The sequence below is a fragment of the Vigna unguiculata genome, chromosome 3 (genome assembly GCF_004118075.2).
Source record: "Vigna unguiculata cultivar IT97K-499-35 chromosome 3, ASM411807v1, whole genome shotgun sequence".
Classification (NCBI taxonomy): Eukaryota; Viridiplantae; Streptophyta; class Magnoliopsida; order Fabales; family Fabaceae; genus Vigna; species Vigna unguiculata.
Window position 1 is genome coordinate 11,048,381 of NC_040281.1, and position 27,376 is coordinate 11,075,756.

Below are 27,376 nucleotides of genomic sequence, written 5' to 3' on the forward strand. Positions count from 1 at the left end.
AAAAAAACATCATATTTTACTTCTTTTTTTTCTTGCTATTTTTTTTTTGTTTACTTATTTTTTTTCTCTTTTCTTTTATATATTTTTTCTTGTATTTCCTTTTCTTTCAACCCCTTATGAATCTCTTTCTCTTTCAACTCCTTCTCTTAAATTTTTTCTCTCCCAACTCTTTCTTTTAATCTCTCTGTCTCACAACTCCTTTTCTCTAATTTTTTTCTCTCCAAACTCTTTTTTTTTTAATTTCTCTCTCTTTTCCTCTTTATCTATCTCTTTGATCATAATTGGAGCATATTTTTTCCGATAGTCATCAAACATATTTTCTTTATATTTATACATTTGCTCTTTCTTTTCTTTCCTTTTTCTCTCCTCAAAATTCTCTTTTAATTTCCTCTTCATCTTTGAAACAAACTCGTCAACAAACGATTTACAGTAGGCATCGAGTTGAGGGGCTATGATACCAACTGATGAGAAGCCACGACATAGAATCGTTCTAATATTCAGTCTGGGGAAGCATATTGACGATACACCCAAAAAAGACGAGAAAGTGAGTGATAAGTCATGAGGGTATGATCGTTATAGGTTATCTTGATAAGATCAGAATCGGGGTTCCTATAACTCACAACTCTAACAAAGACAAAACTCAATTTTCTGACAAAATTCATATATATCATATATTTGTATTTCAAGTGTATCCTTGGATAAATTCGACAATACCCTCTACAATCCACATTAATTATCAATAATGAATATTTAATACACATTAATGCTACATTTAATCTTCATTATATGAATGAATAATTTCTGTATTTAATTAAACAATAAAAATTTCAAGAAAATTCAAAAGAACCCTAAAGATCATGTCATTTCCTCCTTTTTTTCTTATACATTTGTCCTCAAATATCATGAATACACTTCTTTCAAGAGAAACATGTAATATCAGAAACATATAATATCAAGATCCACCTTTTATTAGCTTTCCAATTTAGAATTAGAATTTATGTACACGCTATTAATTGATTTAGACCAACTAACATATTTTGCAACATCTCACTATAAGTTCTTCCTCGCGTTGTTGAATGGTGAAAAAAACAATATTTGCATAAAAAAAAACATCATCTATATCATTATATTTTCCTTCCTCTTTACTTGCAACTTCTTTTTTGTTTATTTCTCTCTTTTTCTTTTATTCTATATTTTTTTCTTGAATTTCTTTTCTCTTAACTCTTTTTCTTTAGTTTGTTTTTCTTGCAACACTTTATCTTCTATTTCTTTTTATCTCAACTTCTTCTCATCAATTTCTTTTCCTCTCGACCCCTCTTCATTTTTTTTTCTCTCAACTTTTTTTTTTAATTTCATTTTCTTCAACTCCTCTTCAATTTCTTTCTCTCTCAACTTTTTCTCTTCAACCTCTTTCTCACTAATTTCCTTTTCTGTGTTTTTCTTTTTCTCCATCTCTCTCTTTCATCATATTTTTAGAATGTCTTTCCCCATATTTATCTTTATCTCTATATGTTTGCTCTTTCTTTTCTTTCCTTTTTTCCCTCCACGTTGAGTTGAAAGGCACTTTTAGCATAAGTCTCAAAATAAAATAAAAATTGAAGATATATATTAAAAAAATAACTCACTGAATATCAATAACTAAAGCTCTAATACCAACTGAATCAAAGAGGGTTCGTTCTGATATTCAGTTCGGAGAAGGATATTAACGCCATACTCAAGAGAAATGAAAATGTGAGTAATAAGTCATGGGTTCAATGACCATATGTTACCCTGATAAGATCATAATTTGAGTTCTTATAACGCAGAATTCCACAAAAACTCTCACAAAGATAAAAAACAATTTTCTAATAGAATTCATATATGTCTATATTTGTATTTCAAGTCTATCCTTTTATAGGATAAATAAGGCAAAACCCTTTAAATTCCACATTAATTCCACATAATGCTCAAATTTGTAAAAATATTTACCTAAGAATAAGGAAACAACCAAAATCACATCCTAACAAATCAAGAATTGCAATGTATATCAAAACCAACAAACTAACCTCAGAAGGTGGCCAAAAGATTGCAATGTCGCCACTAGAGTGGAGGGGAGTCGTTGCCAACACTAGAGAGGGGAGAACACAATATCGCGTCATCTACTGGCCACTGCAAATCGCGTCGTCGTCGCGGCTGGACGTCACCGAAGGAGCTTCATAACACAACGCTACTACCATGCGAAATCATTGGACAAAACAGTCGGTGAAAATGCTAAAAAATATGCACCAAGGTAGCCAATCAACTTCCATTTAAGTTAAATGAAATAAAAATCACCTTTCGTGGTGGTCGAAAACCTCGTCACAACCATTGTTTGCCTTTTAAAGAGGGAGCGTGAAGGAACAATTGAAAGGAAATGGGTTCGTGTGTTTTTTTTAAGTGACTTAAAGTGGTTTGATGTCGGGTAATTGGGGAGCAGACATCCTTGGACGTCGAATTTATGGGACCCCGATGTTCTTGGATGTTGAATATGGAAACACCGACCTTCTTCGACGTCAAATATTTAAGGGCCAACATCATTCGATGTTTGATCTACAACATGCCAACGCCAATTTTGTATTCAATGTCAGGCCAACGTCAATTTTGTATTTGGCGTCAGGGAGAGAGCTAGCCCATGTCAATTTTGGCATTTTAATTAAAAAAAAATCAGTCACTACAAGAAAATGCTTCATTAGTAACTCATTTTAGTGACCAAAAGTTGTTAGTTATTATAATGACTAATTTAGATACAAGTTTACAAAGTAAAAAAATTATTGGTTACTAAAATAGTTACTATTATGAATAAAAAATTATAATTGGTCACTAAATTGGTTTTTAAAATTAGCTACCATAGTTTTGACTATCAAAGAAAATTGGTCACTAAAAATTAGCTACCTAAGTTTTGGCTACAAAAATAACTTAGTTACTAAATTGGTCTCTAATTAATTAGTGACAAATTTAGTGACCAATTATAATTTTTTATTTATATTAGTAACTATTTTAGTAACCAATAAATTTTAATTTTGTAAATTGATATCTAAATTGGTCACTATAGTGACTAACAATATTTAGTCACTAAAATTGATTACTAATAAGACATTTTCTTGTAGTGAGTGGTCATTTTTAATGTTAGGTTTTTCCTAAGCAGACGTTGAATGAGTAACGATATAAGCCGATTTTTTTGTTAGTGTATATTTAATTAAACAATAAAAATTATAAAAAAATTCAAAAAGATCAAGATCATATTATTTCCCGAACAGGTTTATCCATTTCTGTAGTGCACATAGGTATATGAATGCAAACTTGATCTCTATATAAACTTACTTCTTTTGTTTGTTGATTTAATGTGATTTTAAAGTTTCGAACCACAATTCACTTTAAACCGTTATATTAATATAACTTTATCATGATGCAAATTATGACGATTTCCACAATCACCACAAAATAAATAATAATAATTAAACCGTCATAGTTTAAAAAATAAACACCGCACATTACATTATCTATAACAATATATAAAGGGGATTCCCCTTTTTGTGTCCACTTTTCAAAATACCGATTTTACCCTTTAAATATAATAATTTATTAAATTTTTAAAAATTGACCGTTACTTTTATAAACTTTTTATAAAATCAGATGCCTCTGTTGTTCTGATATATTTCACTTTATTTTTAATAAATATAATTTTAATATATATATATATATATATATATATATATATTTACTAATAACATTATAATATTATCACTACTAATAAAATATTACGTATATTTAATAAATATACACAGGCGCTATCGCGCCTGTGTTACGCTAGTGTTTTATAATAATATTACTCTTGTTTTAGTACGAGTTCTTCAACTTTGTTTTTCCAACATAACCATTTTCGGTATATATTTGGAAAGTCTTTTGATTACAAGTTCTACTGCTACGTCATTATTTTTTTTTCCCGAAAGATGTGATTTATCAAACGATCTAATAAATTCAAAAGAATTTGCATTTTGTATTGTTGTGCATCTTGCTTTAAGTTTCTTATCTCTTGTTAGGTATTGTAGTGCTCGCTCAAAGTATGTACATCTACTTAAATGATCTTCTGTATAGTTTGGTAACACATTATATGTTAAATTGTCTTTTATCCTAATCATGCTCTAAAAATGAAATACTTACTCTATCTCAAAACTCAATATTATTTATTATACTTAAAAATACTAAGAATGAATAATTCCCATCAAGACAAAAATTGAATTGCTAAAATCAGACTAACCAAAATAAATAATTGATACCTAACAATATTATCTTTATGATTTTTAATTTTTAATATTAAATATTTTTTTCAATTAAGTTCAAAAGTTATCCGTAAACCTAGTAGCTTACTACCACCCTTTCCATTATTTATGTGTTTCTGGAGGAAAAGAAGTATGTACTAGACTCAAATTCTCACTATGAAGTTATTTTCAATTGGTCTATGTTTATCTCTTCCTATTTTTATTTAATTTTTATTTATGTATGTTTTGAAAATACTCTCCCAAAGTTAAAGCAGAGAGTGATAAATAGTCTAAGTTAATTCGTATTAAACATTTTCCGATCCATTTGGTAGATGCATAACTAGTCTTTAATTATTCTTGAATACTATTAAATCGGTATTCAATTGTTTGGCAGGTTTTAATAAGAGTGTAAGTTAAATTAACGTTTTTATAATAAATTTACGATAAAAACTATTTTAAAAACATGATTAAAAATTTATATGAAATAAACTAAAAATAATTAAATATATAACAAAATTAATTTAGTATGAAGAAGAAAATGTTATATATAACGAATTTTAAAAAAATATGATAACATATATTTTGTTTTGTTGGAATGATAACATATTAATGAATATGCTCTACCAAACAAATATTAATAGATAAGTTTACCTTGACTAAAACAGGTTTTTATATAATTTGGTGTCAAAGTTTCATTGATAATTAAATCTAAATTGGTATTTGTATAGCAGTGTAATTGACAAACAAAGAATGTTAGTTTTCTCTTGTAACAATGTATACCTCCTAAGTTACCCCATTTTTTTTAAAGTTAAAACTGATTTAAAGATAAATTAAAAAAAATTAAAACTCTAAAAGTTATTGAAATTCGTTCGTTTCATAAAAAAAAATGAATCAATTTAAAATTACTTTCTCATATAGAAGATAATTTTATTGATAAATAAAAAATATTTAAAATCAATTAATCAATATAATTTTATTTTAATAGTCTAAAATACATAAAAAGTTAATTACCATTTATTAATATTTACTCTATGATATTGTTTAAATAAATTTAAATATCAATTGTCTAAAATAAAATATTTTTAAACTTCTATTGTTGAATAATATTTTTAGAAAACAAAAAAAAATTCTTAAAAAAGTTCATTAATAATGTAAAGTATTTATTTATGAAAAGGCTTTTCGCAATATTATGTTTCATGGAAACGACAGGATTACAAAATAATGGATTAATAATAATAATATAATAATAATTTATAATAATATATAAGAAAATATTTCTGTTTCTTTTGACATTTCATTAATTCAGTTTTATCTTTAATTATTTTAAAAATTAATTATTTTATAAATAATTTATTTTTAACTTATATTTTAAAAATCTATTTTATCTTAAATTATTATTTTAAAAATTTATTGTATGCACATATTTAATTTTTCAATTTTACATTTAATAACTATTTTAAAAATTAATTATATACTTTTTATTAATTTTAACTTAAATTTTTATGAAAATTAAAAAAAATCGAGTTCAAAATGACATCTATATTCATCATGTAATTTAAATGATAGTTGCAAGCCTTTAGTATTCAAATAAGCATTCACATTTTTATAATTTTAATAAATTGACATTCATTTTCTCTATATCTTTTAAATAAATATTTATGTTTTATATATATTTTTTTAAATTATACTTACCTCCCATATATTTTGGTAAAATATCATTTCTATTATTTCTGGTATTTAAAGTATTAGATTGATTTTAAATTTAAATAAAAAGTTAAAGGTTTATAATGTAGAAAGAAAGAATTTTATATAAAGGTAGAATAATTTAATGAATCGGAGAAAAATATTTAATTACTAAATCTTAACAATTTTCTCTTATAACATAAGTGATTTTAGAGTATAAAAATATATAAAAACAAAAAAATAAAAGCTATCTAAAAAATATCATCTCAAATTAAAAGAAAATTTATCAATATTTAATTATGAAAAAAATAATTTTTTTTAATTTTAAATCCGTGTTCAATTATCTGATCACCAAATACAATTTAAGAAATATTAGGAAAGATAAAAAAATCTTCTTATAATTGATATATTTATATTTTGTTTACAATTTTATATTTTAAAACATAATTTTTGTATTTAACATTTAATAATTTTAATAAATAAGGAATGTGATTATACTCTACCTAAAATAAGTTAAATATAAACATCATAATTCAAATAATAAAAGAAGATCTCGTATTTGTACGGATTCGATTATGGGAACCTTAATTTCCACTAAACTTCATTTAAGAAGACCCTATATAAGGTGAAAGAAGATTCTTATAATTAATTAATTCAATTTTTTATTCTAAAAAATATTTTTAAATTTTAAGTTCCAAAACTTTTATTTTTGAAAAATTTTATTTAAATTTAAAAAATATATTATTTTAAAATAAAATAAAAAACTTGTTTGATCTTATTAAACATATAAGATAAATATGTGTCACTCATTATACGTCAGAAAACAGAATAAGTGTCTATTTAATTTAAAATTAAAAGAATACACTCTTTTAAGAAAAGTGTAACTTTTTACTTACGAAAAAATTAAAAAGAGAGTAAAAGGTAGAATCATAGAGCGTAGCATCCCATCAGCCACATCCCTTGGATCTGTTTTTTTCAATACTTTTTTGGCATTATTTATCCTGAACATACCGTAATTGATGCTGTCTCCCATGCTTAAAATCTGCATTTTCCTCATCATTGCACAATTTCCATTCTTCTCTCTCACATTTTTTCGGAATTTCACTTTCCCTTACACTCATTACATTGCTTCTTCTTTACTCTACTTGCCACTGTTGAATGTTTTGCTCCCTCTGTAGTTCTACCACTACTCTTGCCCTTGTCTTTATTCACATGCACAACAATACTCTCTTCACCCTCTGTAAGAAAACCCTCATTTTCCTTTACTATGAAAGAATTTACATGTTCATCCGTACTTGCATTTTCACTTTCTAATTACAAGTAGAATTTCGTATACTTTATTTTATAGTAATTTTTTATTTTTAGACATTTAGATGTGTAACTGTGTTTAGGCACATACTTTTGTCTTTGTTTTTATTATTTGGTTTGTTTACTTCTTTCGGATGAGTCACGTGTAAGACTGACTAATCGTTTTTTTATATTCTTTTGAGCTCAACTTGCTTATCGTAAGTGTATGCCATTTGTTTCTTCTTATGCAATGAGATTATGATTCACGGATGGTTCATTTCACCAGCGTGTGGTGATTGCTTAGGCTTTTAAATTTTAAGCAAGTTGAGTGGAATGGATGATGAGAGGAGTCATTCAGTTACGGCAAGCTTGAGGTTTTTGAAATTAGCCTTACGGGAAGTCTAAAGCGTTGTGGGGTGTCTCTTTCAGCTTCCTCTTTCTTAGAGTGAATTTATCATTTACAAAATCTTATTTGATTGAAAGCAGTTGAGGAAGTGGGAAATGGGAAGCACGATATGTTGATTTGATTTCAAATGCAAAAGAATAGAAAGTCTCTTCTCGTAATTTACCAGCAGAGAAATAAGAAATGTTTTAATCTACTATGGTGATTGTGCTTTCGTAGTCATATTTCATATAGTGAAAAATTATAAACAAGTGCGGCCTATGCGCAAGAACCTGCTGCTCTTGGTAATCAGTCCTGCACAGTTTTTCAAAACTTTAAATAAATGAATCTGTTGAGCGTTGAGCTTAAAATAGCTATTCAAGAAATGCTACTCACAGAGCTAATTATGTAACTAACTGTAAGCAATGCCTGTTGATACAAAATTATGTGCATGTTGGTTTTCCTTATTATCTAATGACAAATATGCTAGTTGTTGGCTCTCATCAGTTTTGTATTTGTGATTTTCAGGTAGAAGGGGCAGACACTGAAGTAGAAAGAATATATTCTCAGTTTAAATGAGATGACCAGACCTACCTTGATTTTCATAATAGGAATTTGTATAGGCTTTGTGGTTGGGATTGGTTTGACATTATCCATAGTACACTGCCTCGTAAGGAGAAGGAAGCCCACAGAGGTTGATAAGAGCATTTCTCACAAAGCAGTGACAATTCCTGTTAATGTCAAAGGGTATGGTTCTAACTCAACATTATCAGAGGGCGAGGAGTCACCCAGAACATCTGAGTGGAGTAACATGCCTTTATGGTTGGAAAATCTTAGGAGAAGCAGTGCAGTGTCAGCTTGTGGAATTCCCAAGTATTCTTACAAGTACGATAACCTTTATTGAACTGTTGTTTCCTACTTTTTCTGACTGACAGTTACTGTAAATTAGTGTGCGGCTACTTTGATCTCTTAGCTTTTTAAACCCTACTAATCATTAATTATCTTGAGAGTAGATGTTTGTGCAAAAATAATATTTCTTGTGGATATGTGTTCTTCTTAAAGGAAATAAGTCCAACAATTGTGTGTGATAACTAAAAAATGAGGTAATATCTGGGAAACCAAAGTGAGGAGCGAAGAAATAAGAAATGTCGGGTTAAATGCTAGGTTGACCTGAATGAAGGTTTCAAATTGCTGCTATATTGTCATTGAAATCTTTAATATTGAAGAAAATTGTTGGTAAATACAGTCTATACGTTTGCAACTGCAGTCTCAAAAACCGTGAGACATTGTGGCAGGAAGAGTTGGGGAATCTCCTTTTAAAACCATGAATGCAATAATGAAGTTTCTCTCACAGAAGAGAGAAAGTATAACCTGAAATAAAAGAAGATTGAATATGCAACATGACTGATAAGGAAATATATAATTCAGCTTGGATTGTATTCGATTAGGAATAAGGTTGAATTATAATACATGAGATGCAATCCTTACCTTACAAGTTGATTTTGTGAAGTTGAAGTAGGTATAAACCTACTTACTAATATAGTATCAAAATCTATCTTAGTCAAGTTCTTTGGGACTATTAGGCTATTGTTATTGGGTTCCTGTGAGACCACCTTTAAATATCTAATTCCATATTCGGGATTTCCATTCTACGGTGTTAGGTGGTGTGTGTTTGTATAATATATTTCTTAGTAGCTTAGTAAGTGAAGTTGGGAATCATCTCTATTTTCCTTTTAGTTGTTGCCTTTGTGCTGTGTATTTCTTCATGTTTTAAGTATTTTTTTTTTTACCTTGTGACACCTTTTCCAGAGATATACAAAGGGCTACTTCTAATTTCACCACCATCATTGGCAACGGAGCCTTTGGTCCTGTTTATAAAGCGCAGATGGCTACGGGTGAGACAGTTGCAGTTAAAGTCTTAGGTACTAATTCAAGACAAGGAGAGCAGGAATTTTTAACTGAGGTAAATGGTATACTTAGCTTTCTATTGATGTGTCTGTATAAATTGCTTTTTTATTTTGTATTGAGTGAGGAATTTTGTATAGAATTAGGCTCCCAATAGGATATTGCTTCCCAGTAGGATTCTCTGCTTTGTGAATTCTACTGATTCTTTACCTTAAAAAATGTACTGGGAAATAGAAAACTAATTGATCCCTGGTATTTTCTAGAAAGTTTACTTCAATATGTGAGGAAGGATAACGAGTCTGTGCATACTCAATTTCTTAAATTTTTACAGTATTGATATCTACTTTAACTTTCACTTAAAACTTCTCTGGATAATTTGAAAGGCATTTCTTAGTATGTAATTATACTAAATCTTCAATTTTCCCCTATGTCTTGTACTAGTTCTTCTACTTTATTTTCTGGTGGCATTAACAGTTAGAGCTAACTGTCTGTCATTCGGTTACTTTACTGGTAACTTTTAATTTACAACAACCTACTATCAAACTGTTATTTACTCCTATTTTTCTTTTTCCAGAGATTGTACATTTTGACTGATGATTTTGGATGGTAAGATTAAGACAGCTTAATAATCTTTCCTTTCACGTTGGCAGGTTTTATTACTTGGAAGATTACATCACAGAAACCTTGTGGATTTGGTGGGATATGTGGCTGACAAAGGAAAACATATGCTTCTTTACACTTACATGAGCAATGGCAGCCTTGCTTCCCATTTGTATGGTTAGAAAGAGATCCTTTTTTTCTTGTAACTTGCTCTAGTAGGTGAAATTTCCTTGTACAGTACCAAATGGAGTAGATGTTCTCAGTGTCTACTGAATTCATTATTTGGTCCATAATAAAATAGTTTGTCTAAATTCAGGGAAGCATCTGTATTGACATATCTTGTATCAATGATATATCAGTAAACTTCTAATTCAACAATTTTTTAAAATCTGAGTTGTTTTGACTTTTGTCTTTTGCAAAATGAAACATTTGATTATCCTCTGACTGAACTTTTATATTTACTTTGTTGGTTGTCGTCCAGTCCATGGTTATATAGCATGTCATGCTTTTCTGTTCATGATGCAATTCTTTTATTTCCTCATTATAGCTTTAAACCACTGGCATTTTACTGACAAAATTATCACCATATATATGAGGAGATGAAATTAATCTGATTATATATTGGGCTGCTTTCCATCAACTTTGACAAAGTCTACTTATCATATTGCAAAAGATACTTCTAGGAAACAAAGTTTCATATTTTCTTCCGGAGCTCAGAAGTATTTTTACTTGTACTCTTCTTTGTTCTCTATTTACTTACCCTTGTGTGTTGCAGATTTCGGAAAAAATCGTGAGCCACTGAATTGGGATTTGAGGCTTGGTATAGCACTAGATGTTGCAAGGGGACTGGAATATCTACATTGTGGGGTATATCTAATACTCAAATCAACTAATTAAATCGGTAAACTTACACATGGAGAACATGGAATGGAAAAAAGTTTCCTTTTGTTTTCTTCTTATTCAGAATCGAACTTGTTGCAGGCTTCTCCACCTGTTGTGCACCGTGACATCAAATCTTGCAACATACTGTTGGATCAGTCTATGAAGGCCAAGGTGATCTTTGCACTTTTAGTTCCCACAGATCAAGATATTGGTGATATTTTGAAACATTCATGGGGCATTATTAGTTTGGGTGCCACTTTTTCTTCTTATTTGTTCTTCCCTTTATGCATTGCATTTCATAAATTTTTCTTTTCTACATATATTCATCAAAATGATGCTGCCATAAGCTTTCCTGAAAATGATGCCTTATTTTTGTTAAGATTCTGCTGCAATTTTTCTTTTTCATCATATCCCTTCACTTGCTTCTGTCCATATTGAAGCTCAAACCTTTCTTCTTTTATATATGTTTAGGTCACTGACTTTGGGCTTTCCAGACCTGAGATGATCATACCTCGCACATCAAATATCCGTGGAACATTCGGATATCTTGATCCTGAGTATTTGTCTACAAAAACCTTCACTAAGAAAAGTGATGTTTATAGCTTTGGTGTGCTACTATTTGAGCTCATCACTGGCAGGAATCCGCAGCTTGGGCTCATGGAATATGTAAAACTAGTAAGACCAGTATCTGTTTGTGGGTTTCTTTTTGTGTGCTGGTTCTGTGTTGCATGCATGTGTCATGATACATTTGAAAATATACAAATAAATACTTAAGATTGACAGAGTATTTCTTTATGGTTATCATTAGGCAGCCATGGAAGGTGAAGGTAAGGTTGGATGGGAAGAAATTGTGGACGGGCAATTAAATGGAAAATATGATTTGCATAATCTTAACGACATGGCTTCACTTGCATTCATATGTGTTAATGAAGTCTCCCAAAGCCGACCACCGATGTGTGAAATTGTTCAAGCATTATCAGAGCTATGTAAGAGGAATAGTAAAAATCTTGGCCGAACATCATCTGCTGCTGCATTAAAGGATGTGTGTATTGAAGTGGACCAGATTGAAACTAAGGACTTTACATCAACTGCGAGTACAAATATATTGGGCAGATTGCATAGCCGATGATCTTTATGAGTCAGCTAGTGCTTTTGGATGAGTAAACACCTGCTTTCTATTTTGTTTAATCAGTTAATCTAACCTTTTTACCATACTGGAATTCTGTAGATAATTGCATAACCAATGAATCTTTGGTGAATCTGCAAGTGCCTTTGAAGTTTGGATGGTAGATATCTGCATTATGTTTTAAATATCAGCTTATTTTCATAGTTTACCAACAGGTTTTTCCACTTATTGCCTGAATTCTATCATATGAATTTCAAAATTATATGTCTTTTGCATATTCGACAATTAGACGTCAAATGACCAAAGATGTGATGACGTGACCAATGTGAGGTTACATCCACTCCATAATAGAATATGCATTATGTTTTTGAATTACATTTTATGAGTAAAATGTTGTACTTCCATAAATTTTACCATTGAGCTTTCAATTTTATGAATTTTAGCAGTGAATTTTAAATTTTGTAAATTTTACTAACACTTAACAAAACTATTGTCTATTAATATAAATATAAATGATAGTATGCACATATTTTTATTAAGCATTAGGACTAGAAGTCCCAAAATGAATAGATATCATGGTAGTTGAATCGCAATACAGATTCCGTATCGAAGAACTTATATTTTGAGTTGCAAATCGTAAAATTCATAAACATTTAAAAAATGTAAAATATAAGACATAAACATATAAAAATAGAATTAATAACAAAAAATTTAAAAGCATATGACTGGATTAAGGTAATGTTATAATGGTTGGATTTGATTGGGTTGTATTAGTAGACAAAATTACTTAATATTATAATAGTTGAATTGTGATGGGTTGTATAACTCCATTGTTAAATGGAAATAAATTATTTGGGCTGATAAGTGTTTGGTCGACGGGCAATAAGAAAGAAAGAAGAAAGAAGGAGAACATTAGGATGGCTATTGCTTTCTGTACCCTGTTAAATTTCGTCCAGCATCCTATCACTTCCGAAATTTATTTTCCAGAACACTAAACAACTCTGATTTTTATTTTTTTTTTCCGGAAAGAAATTACCCCTATTATGGAAAAAAATGAAAATTTTTTTCGAAAGCTTTTTATGGGGTGGAAGGAGAAATTTGATGGGGGGTGTAAGAAGCAACAGCCCATTAGGATTGTCTGCGTCGTTACCTCTTTACTTTCCATGTGTGTTGCCATTGCCTCTTCGTTCTAGAATGGTCTTTGATGCACTGCTAAAAAACCCATTCATGGCAATCAAAAACTGGTATGCATCTCTTCCTGCTCAATTCACCTATTTTGGAGTGAGACCCGAATTTGGTTTCATCCACGATTCAAGATGTGATTCTTGTTAGAGTTGCGATTTAGAGTGTGATACAAATGATACAACAACGATCCAGGAGCGAAGATAAGTTTTCCTACGATTTCATATCATGATAGTTGCAAATCGTATATCGTTCAATATGAATTATGTATCGTGCAATATTTACTACCATGATAGATGCAACATTGAACATTTAATTCATCATAAAACCTATCTATTTCTACTTCTACTTGCAACAAAATTTGCAGAGACAAAATGTGATCATCACAATTTACATATGCACAAAACATGCATAGGGGACTAATGTATACAAAACATATCGTCCTTATTATTATCATATATCACCACCATTCATATATTATCATTATATATCACAACATTCATATATTATCATCATATATCATATCATATCATCATTTGACATCTTGTTTAATTCAAAATACATATCTCAAGATCATGCTTTTAAATGCAAATGAACTCATATTTGGTTAGACGTCATGTCATGACTAGATGCAAGATGTCTTCAGGAAAAACTCTAAACTATGATAAACGAGTCTCAACAAAGACTAACACTTAACATATCCTTGACTCATTAAACCTTAGCTGATATATGCCTTTGGTGTCAAAGGGACATAAAACATCTATTATTGACCCATATGTACACATGCTACTATCATAGATATACATATGCTACTAATCCAAATGTACACATGCTATTAAGCCAATTATAAATCTTCCTCAAATTTTCATCACTTGAAGTTATGTCTACATACATGACTAGACGATAGTGAAATCATGATACCTCTATTAACATGACTTTTGTGTTTATAATCGTTATCCAAGGCTTTATATCAGCTCGATTATCCCTACAACATCTATGAGGACCATGCAATCACCCGATATTGGCCATTCATCTAATGTTAAACCTAACACACACATACAGTTGATATACACGTATATAAGTGATACAACCTTGATCCATCACCCACAAAGGTCCCTAAAAAGGACTTACATCATGTCATGCATTTCAACATAATCATATATTTATTTAGAGCGCATATGATTAATCTCATCTTGTGTACATCCAACTATCAATAACATGTACGAAAGCATATAACACAATATATTAATTATCATATTTCAACACATGATTGCTTGAGCTAGCTCGTTTTAGATTCTTTCGCTCAACTACAAGCTATCGCTTAAGACATACATCATGTCACATCAGTAACTAACACATTGCTTGAGGGACATAAGGTGGTTGGTGCAGTTCATGCACATTACTCGGGTTTCGTTTGAGCATCGTGTGTCCCTTGAGTGATATTCAACTTGAATGCAAGCCAAACTAAGATTTCACAAGAATCTATCAACATTTAATCATATCAAAGCCATTATATAATATTCAAATCCAAGAATACATCGTTCTCATGCAATCTTATAATTGCATATCCCATGCCAATGACGTATCACTTCATTTCATAATCATGAAGACATTATTATACCCAAATCTATCTAAATCTATATCTATCATCAATATTTACATATCACTTATCAAAATAACCAATATATTGTACCCAAAAAAATTCATATCCTTCCAATCAACTCCAACCACTCATGTAAGTCTTACAATCTTACATTAACAACAACTCCTCTTAGTTCATCCCTTTAGAGAAGAGGAAGAAAAATAGAACCTAAAACTTAAAAAAGTTTGATTATACTCACCATAACCAAGTTTTGATTGGTAATAAGATCTTGACTTTGCTAGGTCCTCAAGATCTCAACTTTATAGAGATTATCCCACTTGTTTTGCGATGGAGAAAATATAAAGAAAGAGAAGAGTTTTTCTAAAAATTATGATATGCTACCCTATGCTTAAGTATTATAATAAAATTGTAAAAGTTCAACAATAAAATGTGTAAATTAAAATAAGTTTAATTACTCTTTTGATCTTTGTTTTTGTCCAAAAATGTCAAATTGATCCTTCATTTTTTTTAAATTTCAATTTGGTCCCGATTTTTGAAAAATTGATGCAATGTGATCATTTTTGTTAAATTTCTTGAAATGGATCAAGGATTTTTTTTATTAAAATTGAAGTTGTTAATAAAAATGATTTACTTTATTGATGTAATTAATATAATTATAGTGCCAAATTTGATAAAAAATCAATGATTCACTTCAAAAAATTTAATAAAAAAGATTAAATTGCATCATTTTTTTAAATCGGACCAAATTGAAACTTAAAAATATAAGAAGATCATCTTGACATTTTTTACCAAAAATAAAAATCAAAAGAGTAATTAAACCTTTAAAATATAATTGCATATTCAAAAGTAATCAAATGTCCCATGATCCCATCATACTTACATTTATATGTATTAATTAAAAATTACGTCAACAAATAATGGATAACTTTTATATTTTATATTTAATTATTTTAAAATATTTTTTATATAATAAGAAATAACTCTTTATATATATATATATATATATATATATATATATATATATATATATATATATATATATATATATATATATATATATATATATATAACGTATATCACATTTTGTATTTATTATTTAACACTTTAAAAATCATTTGGATACAGTAAATTATAGTTGAATATTTTTTCTAAATAAAATTCACTGACAATGTAAAATATATAATTTGTATAATTTTGAAAGAAGATTTTTGTTGGTAACATTAATTATCTTGTAGCAAAAGGTTAGGTCGGCAAAGATAATATGCAAAATGCAACAACTGAAGGAAATTTCTATCAAATAATAATTATGTTTAACCATATCCTTTTAGCCATAGATCCAAAATGCATACCACAATTATATGTTGATCCTAATTCATGATGAAAGTAAAATGTATCAACAACAATAATGAATATTTGATTTTCTAAATATAAAAGGTCTTAATTATCACTTTTCTTTTCTCTTCTAGATGAGAATTCCTGATGGGATGAAGAGAAAATAAAATCTTAATAAAGTACTTAATGTTACTTTGTCTATAAATGAGGACCATGACTCATTATATATCTAGTGTCGGTCACATATCAGATTTTAATAATTTTTATTTGTTCTCTCATCAAATTAGAATATTATTTAATATTTGTGTCCTAAATAATCTTTCATAACAATTATGTTTTTAGTTATAAACTTAACATTAACATACTACTTTATAATTTTAACTAACTAGATAATTATCCTAACACATCTAAATAATATATGTGATCCAAAAATTCGAACAACAACTAATTAACTAATTGACATTAATTATTCTATGACAAAGATTAATTGATCCAAAGTAAGGGGCAGGTTTTTTGTATGGGAATACATGGATGAACTATTTTTTATTTAATTCCTTTCAAAAATAAAGATAATTTATATTATAAAAAACTTAGTGTAGTTATTTTTTTTCATAAATATCAATAAATAACTTTATTGAGATAAAATCTTAGGAGTGTTAGAAAAATCATTTATTTTCTAAACCAGAATTAACAAACTTGAAAACTAACGTAGATATTGTTTTTTTAAGAATTACTTATTTACGACTATTTTAGCTAATATTTGTAAGAGGATTGATTTTAATTAGGGATGACAAATAAATTAGTTCCTGTAGGTATTGTTTGAACTTGTCCTCGTTTTGATGGTCATCTCCGCATTGATTGGGTATGAGTATGAGTGACTAGGTATGAGTATGAGTGACTGAGTATGGGTATGAATATGAGAAATTTTCGACTTTTTCAACTGTGTATGAGGATGTACATATCCATCCTGTCCCCATACCTGCCAAAATACCCTTCCCTACCATATCCTTGTCTCCGTTTAAATTATTAAAATATTCACAGTCAATTAAGTAAACTTATATATATATATATATATATATATATATATATATATATATATATATATATTAATACATACTTTATATTTTTTATTTCTTTTAATTGTTTGGTGTGTCATAAAATTCATTGGCATCTCCAATATATTTTTCATCTTATCATTACCTTTATGCAATTATGTTCAAATGATATATGTCGATTAAATATTTTTGATATTTCACATTTGAGTATTTCTATTTTTTTGTATTCTTATTTATTGTATATTTTTCTTTCACATGAGAACGTGTAACATTCTCAATTTAAGTGTTGAATAGCATGACCCTTTAATTTACTAGGTAATATAAACAAAATTATCTTATTTACTCTATTATTATTATTATTTTTCATTTGAAGAACTATTTTGTTTTGCTAAAACAATTTTCGTTATTTCTTAACCATTGACTATGCTGATATTTGAAATTTTTTCTTAGATCTCTAAAGTATTTTTCATTTTATCATATCCTTAATTATATATTTGTTTTTCCATGTGCGATTTCATTCAATGGTATCTCAAATTGTTTGTAAGACACACATTAGATAATTTTTTTAATATTTTTATAATATAAAATACTATTTTGATATATTTTATATAATTGTTTTTTATTTTTTAACTCATTATCATAGTGTAATTTTGTCATTATAATTGTATAAATAAGTTTTATTTACTATAATATAAAATTTTAATGTAACTGCCATGAATTTTTTTTATCATCATCCAACATATGTTGAAGTTCAAAATATACGATATATATGTTAAAATTTTATTATTATTAATTTAATATTTGTTCTTTGCATTATTTTGATCAAGTGATGTATTACAACTTTATTAGTGTATAAAAAAAGATTCATTAGAATTTTAAAAAAATTAAGTAAACATATATTTAAAATATATTTTAATTTGAACTTTTTTTCTTTTTTTATATATATATTTTTTTAAAAATTAAATTTTATCAACTAATTTTAATAAAAATTTTATTATTATTAGTTTAATATTTGTTCTTTGCGTTATTTTGATCAAGTGATGTATTATAATTTTATTAGTGTATAAAAAAAAGATTCATTAGAATTTAAAAAATTAAGTAAACAAATATTTAAAATATATTTTAATTTGAATTGTCTTTCCTTTTATATATATAGTTTTTTAAAAAAATTAAATTTTATCAACTAGAAATCATTAATGTTTACAAATTTAATAGATGTTTTGGTTCTCATGAAATTTGATTTGGTATTTTAATGTGAAATGTATACAATTATAATAAATATTTTATATCGAAGAAACAACCATCTTTTAATATTGAATATTTGATAATATTATATTTTCTTTGTCATAATTTTTTATTATTTTATAAAAATTAATTAATTAATATTGAAACAGTACAAAAAACATATACAGATATGGATACGAGTACATACCGGTGAGGATGAGACAAAAGTTTGCTACTCATTAGATTTGAGTACGGGGATGAGAATATACTTTTTTGATGGAATAAATATGGGATAGCGACGAAACCCGTTCCTGCCTACTCCGTTGTCATCCCTAATTATGACGCTCTCTTTATAAAAATTTTATTAATTAAAATTTACAATTCATTTTGGTAGATTTAATAGAATATTTAGTGATTTTTTCCCCCTTCCAATCGCTTATTATCATTGCTTAGTATAAACACAAACATAAAATTTGAACAAGCACAATGAGCTCTCATTTTTTATCAAATTGTGGGAATATCATAGCTTGTAATATAGCAAGGTGGTAGGTAATAAAGTGGTGGAGAGGTTGACAATTATTATTGGCAAACTGGTACTACATAACAAGCATAACAATTTCCAAATTCAGTTCTTGAGAGCCCCTTTGCTCTTCAAGTACTCCAAAGTCTGATCATAAATTTCCTCAATCCCATACTTGAAACTGAATCCTTCTTTCACAAGCTTCTCAGAAGAGACTATTAGCTTTGCCTTGGAGGGACAATCATCAAATCTGCAAACAGAAAATCCATGATGAAGGAAAGGGATTCCTTGAATGAGAAAGAAAATGCATTTATAAACTTACTCAGTTGGAACTTTGTACTGAGTGTAACGTTTGCTGAGAAACTTTGCAAGCTCAGGAACACTAGTATTGTGAGCAGAGACAATGTATCGACCAGAAGCTGATTCTTTCTCAGCCACAAATACATGTGCTCGGCAAATATCCTCCACATGGGTGATCGATATTGAACCTGATAGAAACTGCATCCCTTTCAGGGCGTTTATGAGGAAATCATTGCCTGCAAAGTACAAGAAAAATGGTATTGAAACATTTGAAACATGTATACGCTATGATCACCGACGGACCTATGCTATTTGAACCTGTTATGAGAGATGTGGCTAGGCCAACACTTGATGGGATGTCTGGAGTGAGAGAAGGACCAGCTGTGAGAGTTGGTATCACAGTGATGAGATCAATGTGATTCTCTTCAGCAAATTTCCATGCAGCTTTCTCTGCCAGTGCTTTGGAGACAGGATAACCCTACATAAAATAATCTAACAAAAATCACGAAAGTACTTAACTTGGAAATCCATTTCACTTCAAACTAATAAGGCAAAAGCTGATCCAGATAGGTGCAGAAAAAAGTTTGAATTTTACCCATGTGGGTGGTTTTGCAGTGCTCAAGAACTCAACATCGGTCCAGTTGCTTTCGTCCATAACCAGACCTGTCTCCTTGACAGGGTTTATGGTTACAGCAGCTGCTGAAGATGTTAAGATGACTCGTTTCACACCTTTTGCTCGTGCACATGCTTTCAACACATTCAACACTCCTGAGATTGCAGGCTTGATCATGTCATTCTGAATTGTAATTGCAAAACAATTTCTCGTTAGTCTTTTTCTTCTACATACACATACATATTTGGTTGTAAAATCTATAATGCAGTTTCTTTGTTCTGTGTGTAATCTACCTCAGGGTCTTCAGAAGCAAAGTTCACAGGTGTAGCAAGCTGAAAGACAAGTTCACAGCCTGCTATAGGGCCATCAAAATCCTTTTCACTTGTTAAATCTGCTCCAAATATGTTCAGTTCGCCCAAACTTTGCAGTGCCAAAAGGTGAGATATTTTCTTAGTATTATCTGCACCAAAACACTAAGTTAAGAAATTTCATTCATAAACTCATTCTTTTTCTTCTTCTAACCAAACACTATAGAAAGTAATTTTGGTGTGATCCTCTTAAAAAATTACTGTTACCCTTTAAATAATTAAACAGTTCTTTTGAAAAAAAAAATGAATAAACAATTTTACAATGACACATTTGACATAGAGAGAGGAACCTGGGTCTCTAACAGTGGTGTTGACAGCATAACCCTTCTGAAGCAATTGCTTTACCAAGCAAGAGCCCATAAATCCACTTCCACCGATCACACATGCCTTCTTTCCAATTTTCTTGACACTGGCCATGATTTTCACACCTCAAAGGATGAAACTTACAACAGGACTGTTTTTTGATGTTACATTAGGGGAGAAGGTTCTTAAATAATAATAATGTTTCAGCTACTAAATCCAAAATACCGTTTTTTCTGTAGTGTAAGTTGAAGGTGAGCACGTGATGGTGTTTGGTGGTTTGTTCTCACCAATAACTATAACGACAAGTCTTGGGGACAAAAGAACCTTCTCATCTGTTGTCACCTATTCATTCTTCAATTCAGAATCCACACCTCATCTTCCATCTCTAACATTCAATCTTACACAGATAGGAAACTAAATGGGGATAAAGTACAAATCTAACATATTTCACTGTCACAAACCTGGTTCTATTACTTTCATTCCAATCAAGTTTGGTCAAATTGTGGGAAAATTAAATTGTTTGTGTAATTTTGTACAACTTCATACTTCGAATGCATATATGATAATAGTTATATAAGTTGGATATCAAACATCGACTATAAATATATAAGAAATAGAACTAAATTTAAAATTCATTTGGAATCACAAACTTGTATGTCAACAATATGTGATTGAATAATTCAAATAATAAATACATATTTTTTCTATTTTATTCCTCTTTATTTGTATAGTATTTATTATCATTTTTCTGTACTTTTTGTATATTTTTTTCTCCCTCTCAAATTTTAAAATTAAGATATATATATATATATATTAATATTTTTCATTTGTTAAAGTGCTCCATTAATATCTCAAAATTTATTTTTCACATTATTTCCGTCAAAGGAATTTTGACAATGCGCAAATGAATGTACTTTCATTATTTTCCATATAATAAATCCATTTGGAGTAGCTTGTGCATGTGCTGATTTCACAATATAATTTATTGGAATTAGAAACAAAGTTCATGGAATATATTTTTGTACTGTATTTATACTCTTTTTTCTAGTATTTGCGCATCCAAAGCAGAATATAAATTTTAGCTTTATTTATAAAATTATCCTTTTTTTCTTCTTCTTTAAACTCACATCACATATAAATTTTTTTCTAAATATAATAAGGAGATATATTCTTGGACAGTTATAACAAGTTTCCCACCTCGATTATCATTTTTAAGGTTATTTAATCTAAATATTATTTTATATTCTCTTCACTAAGTTATTGCTATTAAATGATTCTTTATATAATCCAAACAAATACACACAGTTTTAAAGAAATTGTTCATTTACAGCACTAAAAACATGATATAGATTTTATTATATAATTAATTTTAAGGAAATTCAGTTGTAAAAGTAATTGGTTATTGTAAAAATTTTACAATGACACTTCATAATAAGAACAAAAAATAATAATAAAGTGAAATGAATTGATCTTTTTCTATAATCTAAAATCTCAACCTTTTAACAAACTAAACAAGACAGCTTTTAAAATATTAAAATATATAAACTAGTTTCTTCTTTATGAGATACTATTAATTTTTCATCCTGACATATTCTCGTATTACATACCAAGTATTTGTGGTTACGGAATATATATAAATTAAAATGGTTAGCCGTTTCAACTAAAACTTTTTTTAAGATATGTATGCATGATCTTAAAGAAAATGGGGGGAAATTTTGAAGTTAATTGTTAATTAATTAGCGTGTTCAGAGAGGGAGACCTAGTTCTGAGGAAGCTAAGTTATTCGTATATGGATGAAAAATTATGGTTCATTTCCTTACAGAATTCAGGAGATGACAGGAAAGGATAAGTCTCAGCTAGAGTCCCTTGACTGAGGCATTATTCTAATAACGTAGAATATATTTAATCTCTTTTTTTACTATAAAAGTTAAATTCTTAATATTAGACATTGTTTTGTCAAATTTTGTTGTTCTGTTTTTCATATGTACTCCTTGTAGGTTGTTGATCCTGAACGGTGTTTTTGGTGTCTTCTCCCTGCATTTCCAAGTCTTCTTCAATACTTTTAAATTTACTATTTTACCCTTAAAAAGGGTGGAAAAGCAGTAAATATCGGATTTCGTAATCCTTTTCAAGAAAAAGTGAAATGGATTTCAAAATCTGTTTGGTATTTTTTTTTTCAGAAACGGAATTTGTGATCCGTTCTAGAAAAGTATGAAATGGATCTCGAAATCCGTTTCAGAAGTTTCCATGTTTCTTTTTTTATGAAACGACTTTTGGGATCCGTTTCATACTTTTCTGATATAGATCACGAATTCCATTTCACAAATTTTAAACTTTTTTCTAGAAACGAAATTTGTAATTCGTTTCAAAAAAGTATGAAATGGATTTCAAAATCTGTTTCATAAATTTTCATGTTTTTTTATGAAACGTACCGGTATTTTTCTGAAACTGATCACGAATTCCGTTTTTAAAATTTAAAAAACATATACTTTAAATAAATTAAAAATAGTTATAATACAATGAATAATTTTTTAATTTATAGCTTAAGTATTTTTTAATTTAATATGTTTTACAATTTTTCTTTTATATAATTATTTAAGAAATAAATTAAATAAATAAATAAATATATATATATATATATATATATATATATATCACTCTTAACCATGAAGTCAACAAAATAAATATTAAAACTGAAATAAAATAAAATAGAATATTAAAAAAAAAACACGAAACAAATACTAAAATCTGTTTCCCAAAATCCATCTCAAAATTAACAAAACCAAATTACAAAACGGATCTCAAAATCCGTTTCTAGAAGTTGTTAAACGGGTTGCGTAATCCGTAAAAAATGCAATATTCAGGAAACGGCTTTCAAAATCCATTTCTAAAAATCATGAAACGGATTTTGCAATCCGTTTCATATAAAAAACGCATGAAACGCAATGCAGTTAAATATTTTTTACTGTTTTTTAAATGTGGACAAAATTGGAAATGAAAAAAGTTTTGAAGGTACAGGATAAATGGTTTGGGGTGTAGGGAGAAGCCCGTGTTTTTAAAGTAAGTTTTCAATGACAAATATTAATAAAGATTTTAGATCAACGTAAATTGTATAGGATTTATAAAACTATTGTATAGACTATGACATAAATCAAAAGATAGGATTTACACACTAAATGCTATAACTGAGTCGTACTTCTTAACTAGAATGAACATCAAAATGATCAAAATTTAGTTTATGAGTGCCCCCTTACTGCCTAAGTACTCCAAACTGTGTTCAAAAATTTCTTCAATCCCATGCTTGAATCTGAACCCTTCTTTTACAAGCTTATCTGAAGAGATGACAAACTTTGCCTTGGAGGGGATATCATCGAATCTGCAATTACAGAGTCATACTTAGCTTCAATAGAAATTGTAAGATATGTTTCTGCAATCTTAGAGCAATATGAAGTAATTTTCAAGTCAATTTCATTCCTAAATATTATCGTAAGGATGAAATTCCTTGGAAAAACATGCTAGACAAAGGCTAGTGTATTTACTGCTATAGACATTTCACACCAAATTTAAGGTTAGAAGCTTACTCGGTTGGAATTTGACACTGAGGATATCTTTCCCTAAGAAACTTTGCAAGTTCAGGAATGCTGGTATTATGAGCACAGACAATGTATCTGCCAGAAGCTGATTCTTTCTCTGCCAAAAACATGTGCGCTCGGCAGATATCCTCCACATGTGTGATAGATATTGAACCTGATAGCAATTGAATATCTTTGAAAGCCTTAAGGAAGAAACCATTCCCTGCAAGGTGTAAACAAAAAGCCATCAAAACATTCGTGAATCAATTGGTGTCGTGCTTAGAAATGTGGCAGGTTTTAAGGTGCTAAGTTTATTGGATATGGTAGTTTGTGAACCTGTTACAAGGGACGTAGCCAACACAACACTAGTGGGGATGTCTTGAGTGATAGAAGGACCAGTTGTGAGAGTAGGTATCACAGTGATGAGATCAATGTGATTTTCTTCAGCAAATTTCCATGCAGCTTTCTCTTCCAGGGCTTTAGAGGCAGGATATCCCTACACATATATGCATGAACTTTACTTTCATAATATTAAGATCTTGTAACTATTTGTTAAAAGAAACTATTTCCTACACAATTTCACATTACATCATCCAAAATCCATCAAGTTTTGAAGATGATTTTCAACACAAGTGTTTCAAAACAAAGCCATTTTAGCATACATACAGGCATTTTAACGTGCACTTGGGGGGCATAAAAAGTTTCCAAAACAAAAATGGTGCTCAAAGATAGTAAACAAACAAGGCATCAATCTTTTTAAGGTTTGGTTATTTACCCAACCATGTGGCTTTGCAGTCATCAAGTACTCAACATCCGTCCAATTGCTTTCATCCATGACTAAATCTGTCCCATTGAGTTGGTTAATGGTTACAGCAGCAGTTGAAGATGTTAAGATGACTCGTTTGACTTCTTTTGCTCTAGCACATGCTTTCAACACATTCAATACGCCTGAGATTGCTGGCTTGATCATGTCATTCTGAATAATAGTTTGAAGAAGCATTTTTGGATTAAATTTTTCGTCAACTCAGACATGTAAAGTTTCAAAAGCATCCAATTTAGTGAAAAAAAAAAATTATAATGCAGGATTAGGGTTGAATCTACCTCAGGATCGTCAGAAGCAAAGTTGGCAGGTGTAGCAAATTGGAATACAAGTTCACAGCCAGATATAGGAGCATAAAAATCTTCTCCAACTCTTAAATCTGCCCCAAAGATTTCCAAATTTCCCAAACTTTGCAGTTCCAAAAGGTGAGATATTTTATTTGGATCACCTGCACCATATGCACGAAATTTGTGTTCACATATCGAATCTCTACTCTTCAATGCAACTACAATGTTACTAAGTTCTTGATTAACGTGATTGACAGGGTTAAGACGATTATTAAAATGCAAAAAATTTCTTCCACAATAATCTTTTTGTTAAACAAAAGTTCAGTTATGTTAAATTAAAATTAGCTCAAAGAATCAAAATCATTAAATTTACTTATAGATTAAAACTTACAATTTTTATGTTACAAGAACAATACGAATGTGTGAAATATTCTTTTGGACTATAAAAAAGAAAAGAAAAGAATGTATGAATAAATATATTGTAAGTTAAATGCGATTAAAATCTCCATACTTAAGAATCAAACTCATTCTGTTCTTATTTGTGTTGAAGTAGGACAAAGTAAATATGAAGAGAAGAATAGTAAAAGAGTGGAACCTGGATTTCTAACCGTGGTGTTCACAACGTAACCCTTTTGAAGCAATTTGTTTATGAGGAGAGAGGCCATAAATCCACTTCCACCTATAACACATACCTTCTTTCTGTTGGCCTTCATGCTTCCCATCTTTACACACTCACTTCAAACAACTTCATTGTACTTCTAAATGACCTATATATACAAATCTTAAGAAGTTTGGATTCAAGTAAAGTTGGAGATAAAAATTTATTTAGTTGGAGATAAAATATTTACAATTTCAATTTATGCCAATCGAAACAAAATTATTTATTTTCATTCTAGAATAATATGAGATATTGAAAATTTATGCTCAAGTAAATTCAGAAATAACAAACATATCTAAAACTTTGTAACTTACAATTACAAGGGAGGGACTTGAATTCAAGTTGAATTGTTCTGTTTCTTTAAGAGACTGGTAATGCAATATTCACTCTGAATATTTTAAACTGAACATAACACCTAACTTAATTTGCCCCATTCTATTTTCCTTTTAATATTTTTTTTCTTCAACAACGGAAAAATAAGAATACTTATATAACCACTATATTATGTTATGATCGTTAGAATTTTAATTTTTCAATCTTTGTAAAATTAAATTTTTTTTCTAAAGTAATACATTTTAACTTTATTTTTAATTCTAATGGGAAAGTGTCAAATAATTATCTAAACAGCATGATTTTTTTTATTATTTCATAATTGGATTTTCTGGAAACTGAATTTTAAACATAATTTTTTAAATCTGAATTGAGTTTTAATTTTTTTTACTTGAAAATGAAAGAAAGATAATTAAAAAATATATTATATTTAAAAAAATATCTTAAAAAATAAATATTTTGAATAAAAATGTAAAAAATAAATCTATTTTTTAAAAAGCATATAAGTATAATTGTGTTGAGAAATAATATGTTAAGAGAATAAATATATTTAAAAATAATAATTCAGAAAAATAATTATATAAATACCTAATTATTTATAAAACATTTTAATTTAAAAAATAATTATTTAGAAAAATAATTATTTTAAGAACTAATTAATAGAAACTAAAAATGTGAATTGAAATTTATTTAAAAAATTAAATATTTGGAGAAGTGATATTTTAGTTTTTATTGAATTAAAAAAAAGTCATGTTAATAACTGTTTATTTATAAATTAAATATTAATTAAATAAATTTAAATGTAAAAATAAATCCTACATCAAAATATATTCCAAGTCAATTTTTAATTTTATTTATTTATATAATTTTAAAATTTATTTTTAATCATAACATAATTATTAAAATAATTGTGATAACAATAGGATAAAATAATATGTAATAGTTTTTTTATAAAAACATTATTTTCATAAATTATTACTTTTCTCTTAATAATTATTTACAAAACTAAGTTTTACAGTTATAAATATCTCAAGTATCATCTTTATTATTCATAAATCAATACTTCA

At 28.5% G+C, this 27,376-nt stretch overlaps 3 protein-coding genes across 4 annotated transcripts; 1 reads left to right on the forward strand and 2 right to left on the reverse strand.

Moving 5' to 3' along the window:
* The first annotated feature begins 6,981 nt into the window (after window positions 1-6,981).
* LOC114179296 (calcium/calmodulin-regulated receptor-like kinase 1) lies at window positions 6,982-12,412 on the forward strand. 2 transcript variants are annotated; one of them, XM_028065583.1, is made up of 8 exons: window positions 6,982-7,200; window positions 8,158-8,514; window positions 9,439-9,592; window positions 10,185-10,311; window positions 10,910-11,001; window positions 11,116-11,187; window positions 11,488-11,691; window positions 11,825-12,411. In XM_028065583.1, the coding sequence occupies exons 2-8, from the start codon at window positions 8,210-8,212 to the stop codon at window positions 12,143-12,145; spliced, it is 1,275 nt and encodes a 424-aa protein (XP_027921384.1). In that variant the 5' UTR covers window positions 6,982-7,200; window positions 8,158-8,209; the 3' UTR covers window positions 12,146-12,411. The 2 variants fall into 2 exon arrangements, with proteins under 2 accessions (XP_027921384.1, XP_027921385.1); XM_028065584.1 differs by lacking the exon at window positions 6,982-7,200 and adding an exon at window positions 7,482-8,047 and having other exon boundaries at window positions 11,825-12,412.
* A 6,595-nt stretch (window positions 12,413-19,007) lies between these two features.
* On the reverse strand, window positions 19,008-20,822 carry LOC114176923 (anthocyanidin reductase ((2S)-flavan-3-ol-forming)-like). The gene is made up of 6 exons (XM_028062125.1): window positions 20,630-20,822; window positions 20,265-20,431; window positions 19,954-20,154; window positions 19,677-19,836; window positions 19,381-19,594; window positions 19,008-19,308 (listed from the first exon to the last, which is right to left on the reverse strand). Exons 1-6 carry the CDS (start codon window positions 20,754-20,756, stop codon window positions 19,164-19,166), a joined length of 1,014 nt encoding a protein of 337 aa, XP_027917926.1. The 5' UTR covers window positions 20,757-20,822; the 3' UTR covers window positions 19,008-19,163.
* A 2,928-nt stretch (window positions 20,823-23,750) lies between these two features.
* LOC114179528 (anthocyanidin reductase ((2S)-flavan-3-ol-forming)-like) lies at window positions 23,751-26,043 on the reverse strand. The gene is made up of 6 exons (XM_028065898.1): window positions 25,917-26,043; window positions 25,316-25,482; window positions 24,990-25,190; window positions 24,551-24,710; window positions 24,224-24,437; window positions 23,751-24,018 (listed from the first exon to the last, which is right to left on the reverse strand). The coding sequence occupies exons 1-6, from the start codon at window positions 26,041-26,043 to the stop codon at window positions 23,874-23,876; spliced, it is 1,014 nt and encodes a 337-aa protein (XP_027921699.1). The 3' UTR covers window positions 23,751-23,873.
* Window positions 26,044-27,376: the final 1,333 nt, after the last annotated feature.

Excerpts from the sequence above, each read along its gene's own strand:
- LOC114179296 (XM_028065583.1), top strand. The coding sequence starts at position 8,210 with ATGACCAGACCTACCTTGATTTTCATAATAGGAATTTGTATAGGCTTT. Across the intron at positions 11,002-11,115 it reads TGGAATATCTACATTGTGGG|GCTTCTCCACCTGTTGTGCA; the intron begins GTATATCTAATA and ends AACTTGTTGCAG. Across the intron at positions 11,692-11,824 it reads TCATGGAATATGTAAAACTA|GCAGCCATGGAAGGTGAAGG; the intron begins GTAAGACCAGTA and ends GGTTATCATTAG.
- LOC114176923 (XM_028062125.1), bottom strand. The coding sequence starts at position 20,756 with ATGGCCAGTGTCAAGAAAATTGGAAAGAAGGCATGTGTGATCGGTGGA. Across the intron at positions 20,432-20,629 it reads CACCACTGTTAGAGACCCAG|ATAATACTAAGAAAATATCT; the intron begins GTTCCTCTCTCT and ends GTTTTGGTGCAG. Across the intron at positions 19,837-19,953 it reads CTGCAAAACCACCCACATGG|GGTTATCCTGTCTCCAAAGC; the intron begins GTAAAATTCAAA and ends TATTTTATGTAG.
- LOC114179528 (XM_028065898.1), bottom strand. The coding sequence starts at position 26,043 with ATGGGAAGCATGAAGGCCAACAGAAAGAAGGTATGTGTTATAGGTGGA. Across the intron at positions 24,711-24,989 it reads CTGCAAAGCCACATGGTTGG|GGATATCCTGCCTCTAAAGC; the intron begins GTAAATAACCAA and ends ATATATGTGTAG. Across the intron at positions 24,438-24,550 it reads GGCTACGTCCCTTGTAACAG|GGAATGGTTTCTTCCTTAAG; the intron begins GTTCACAAACTA and ends TACACCTTGCAG.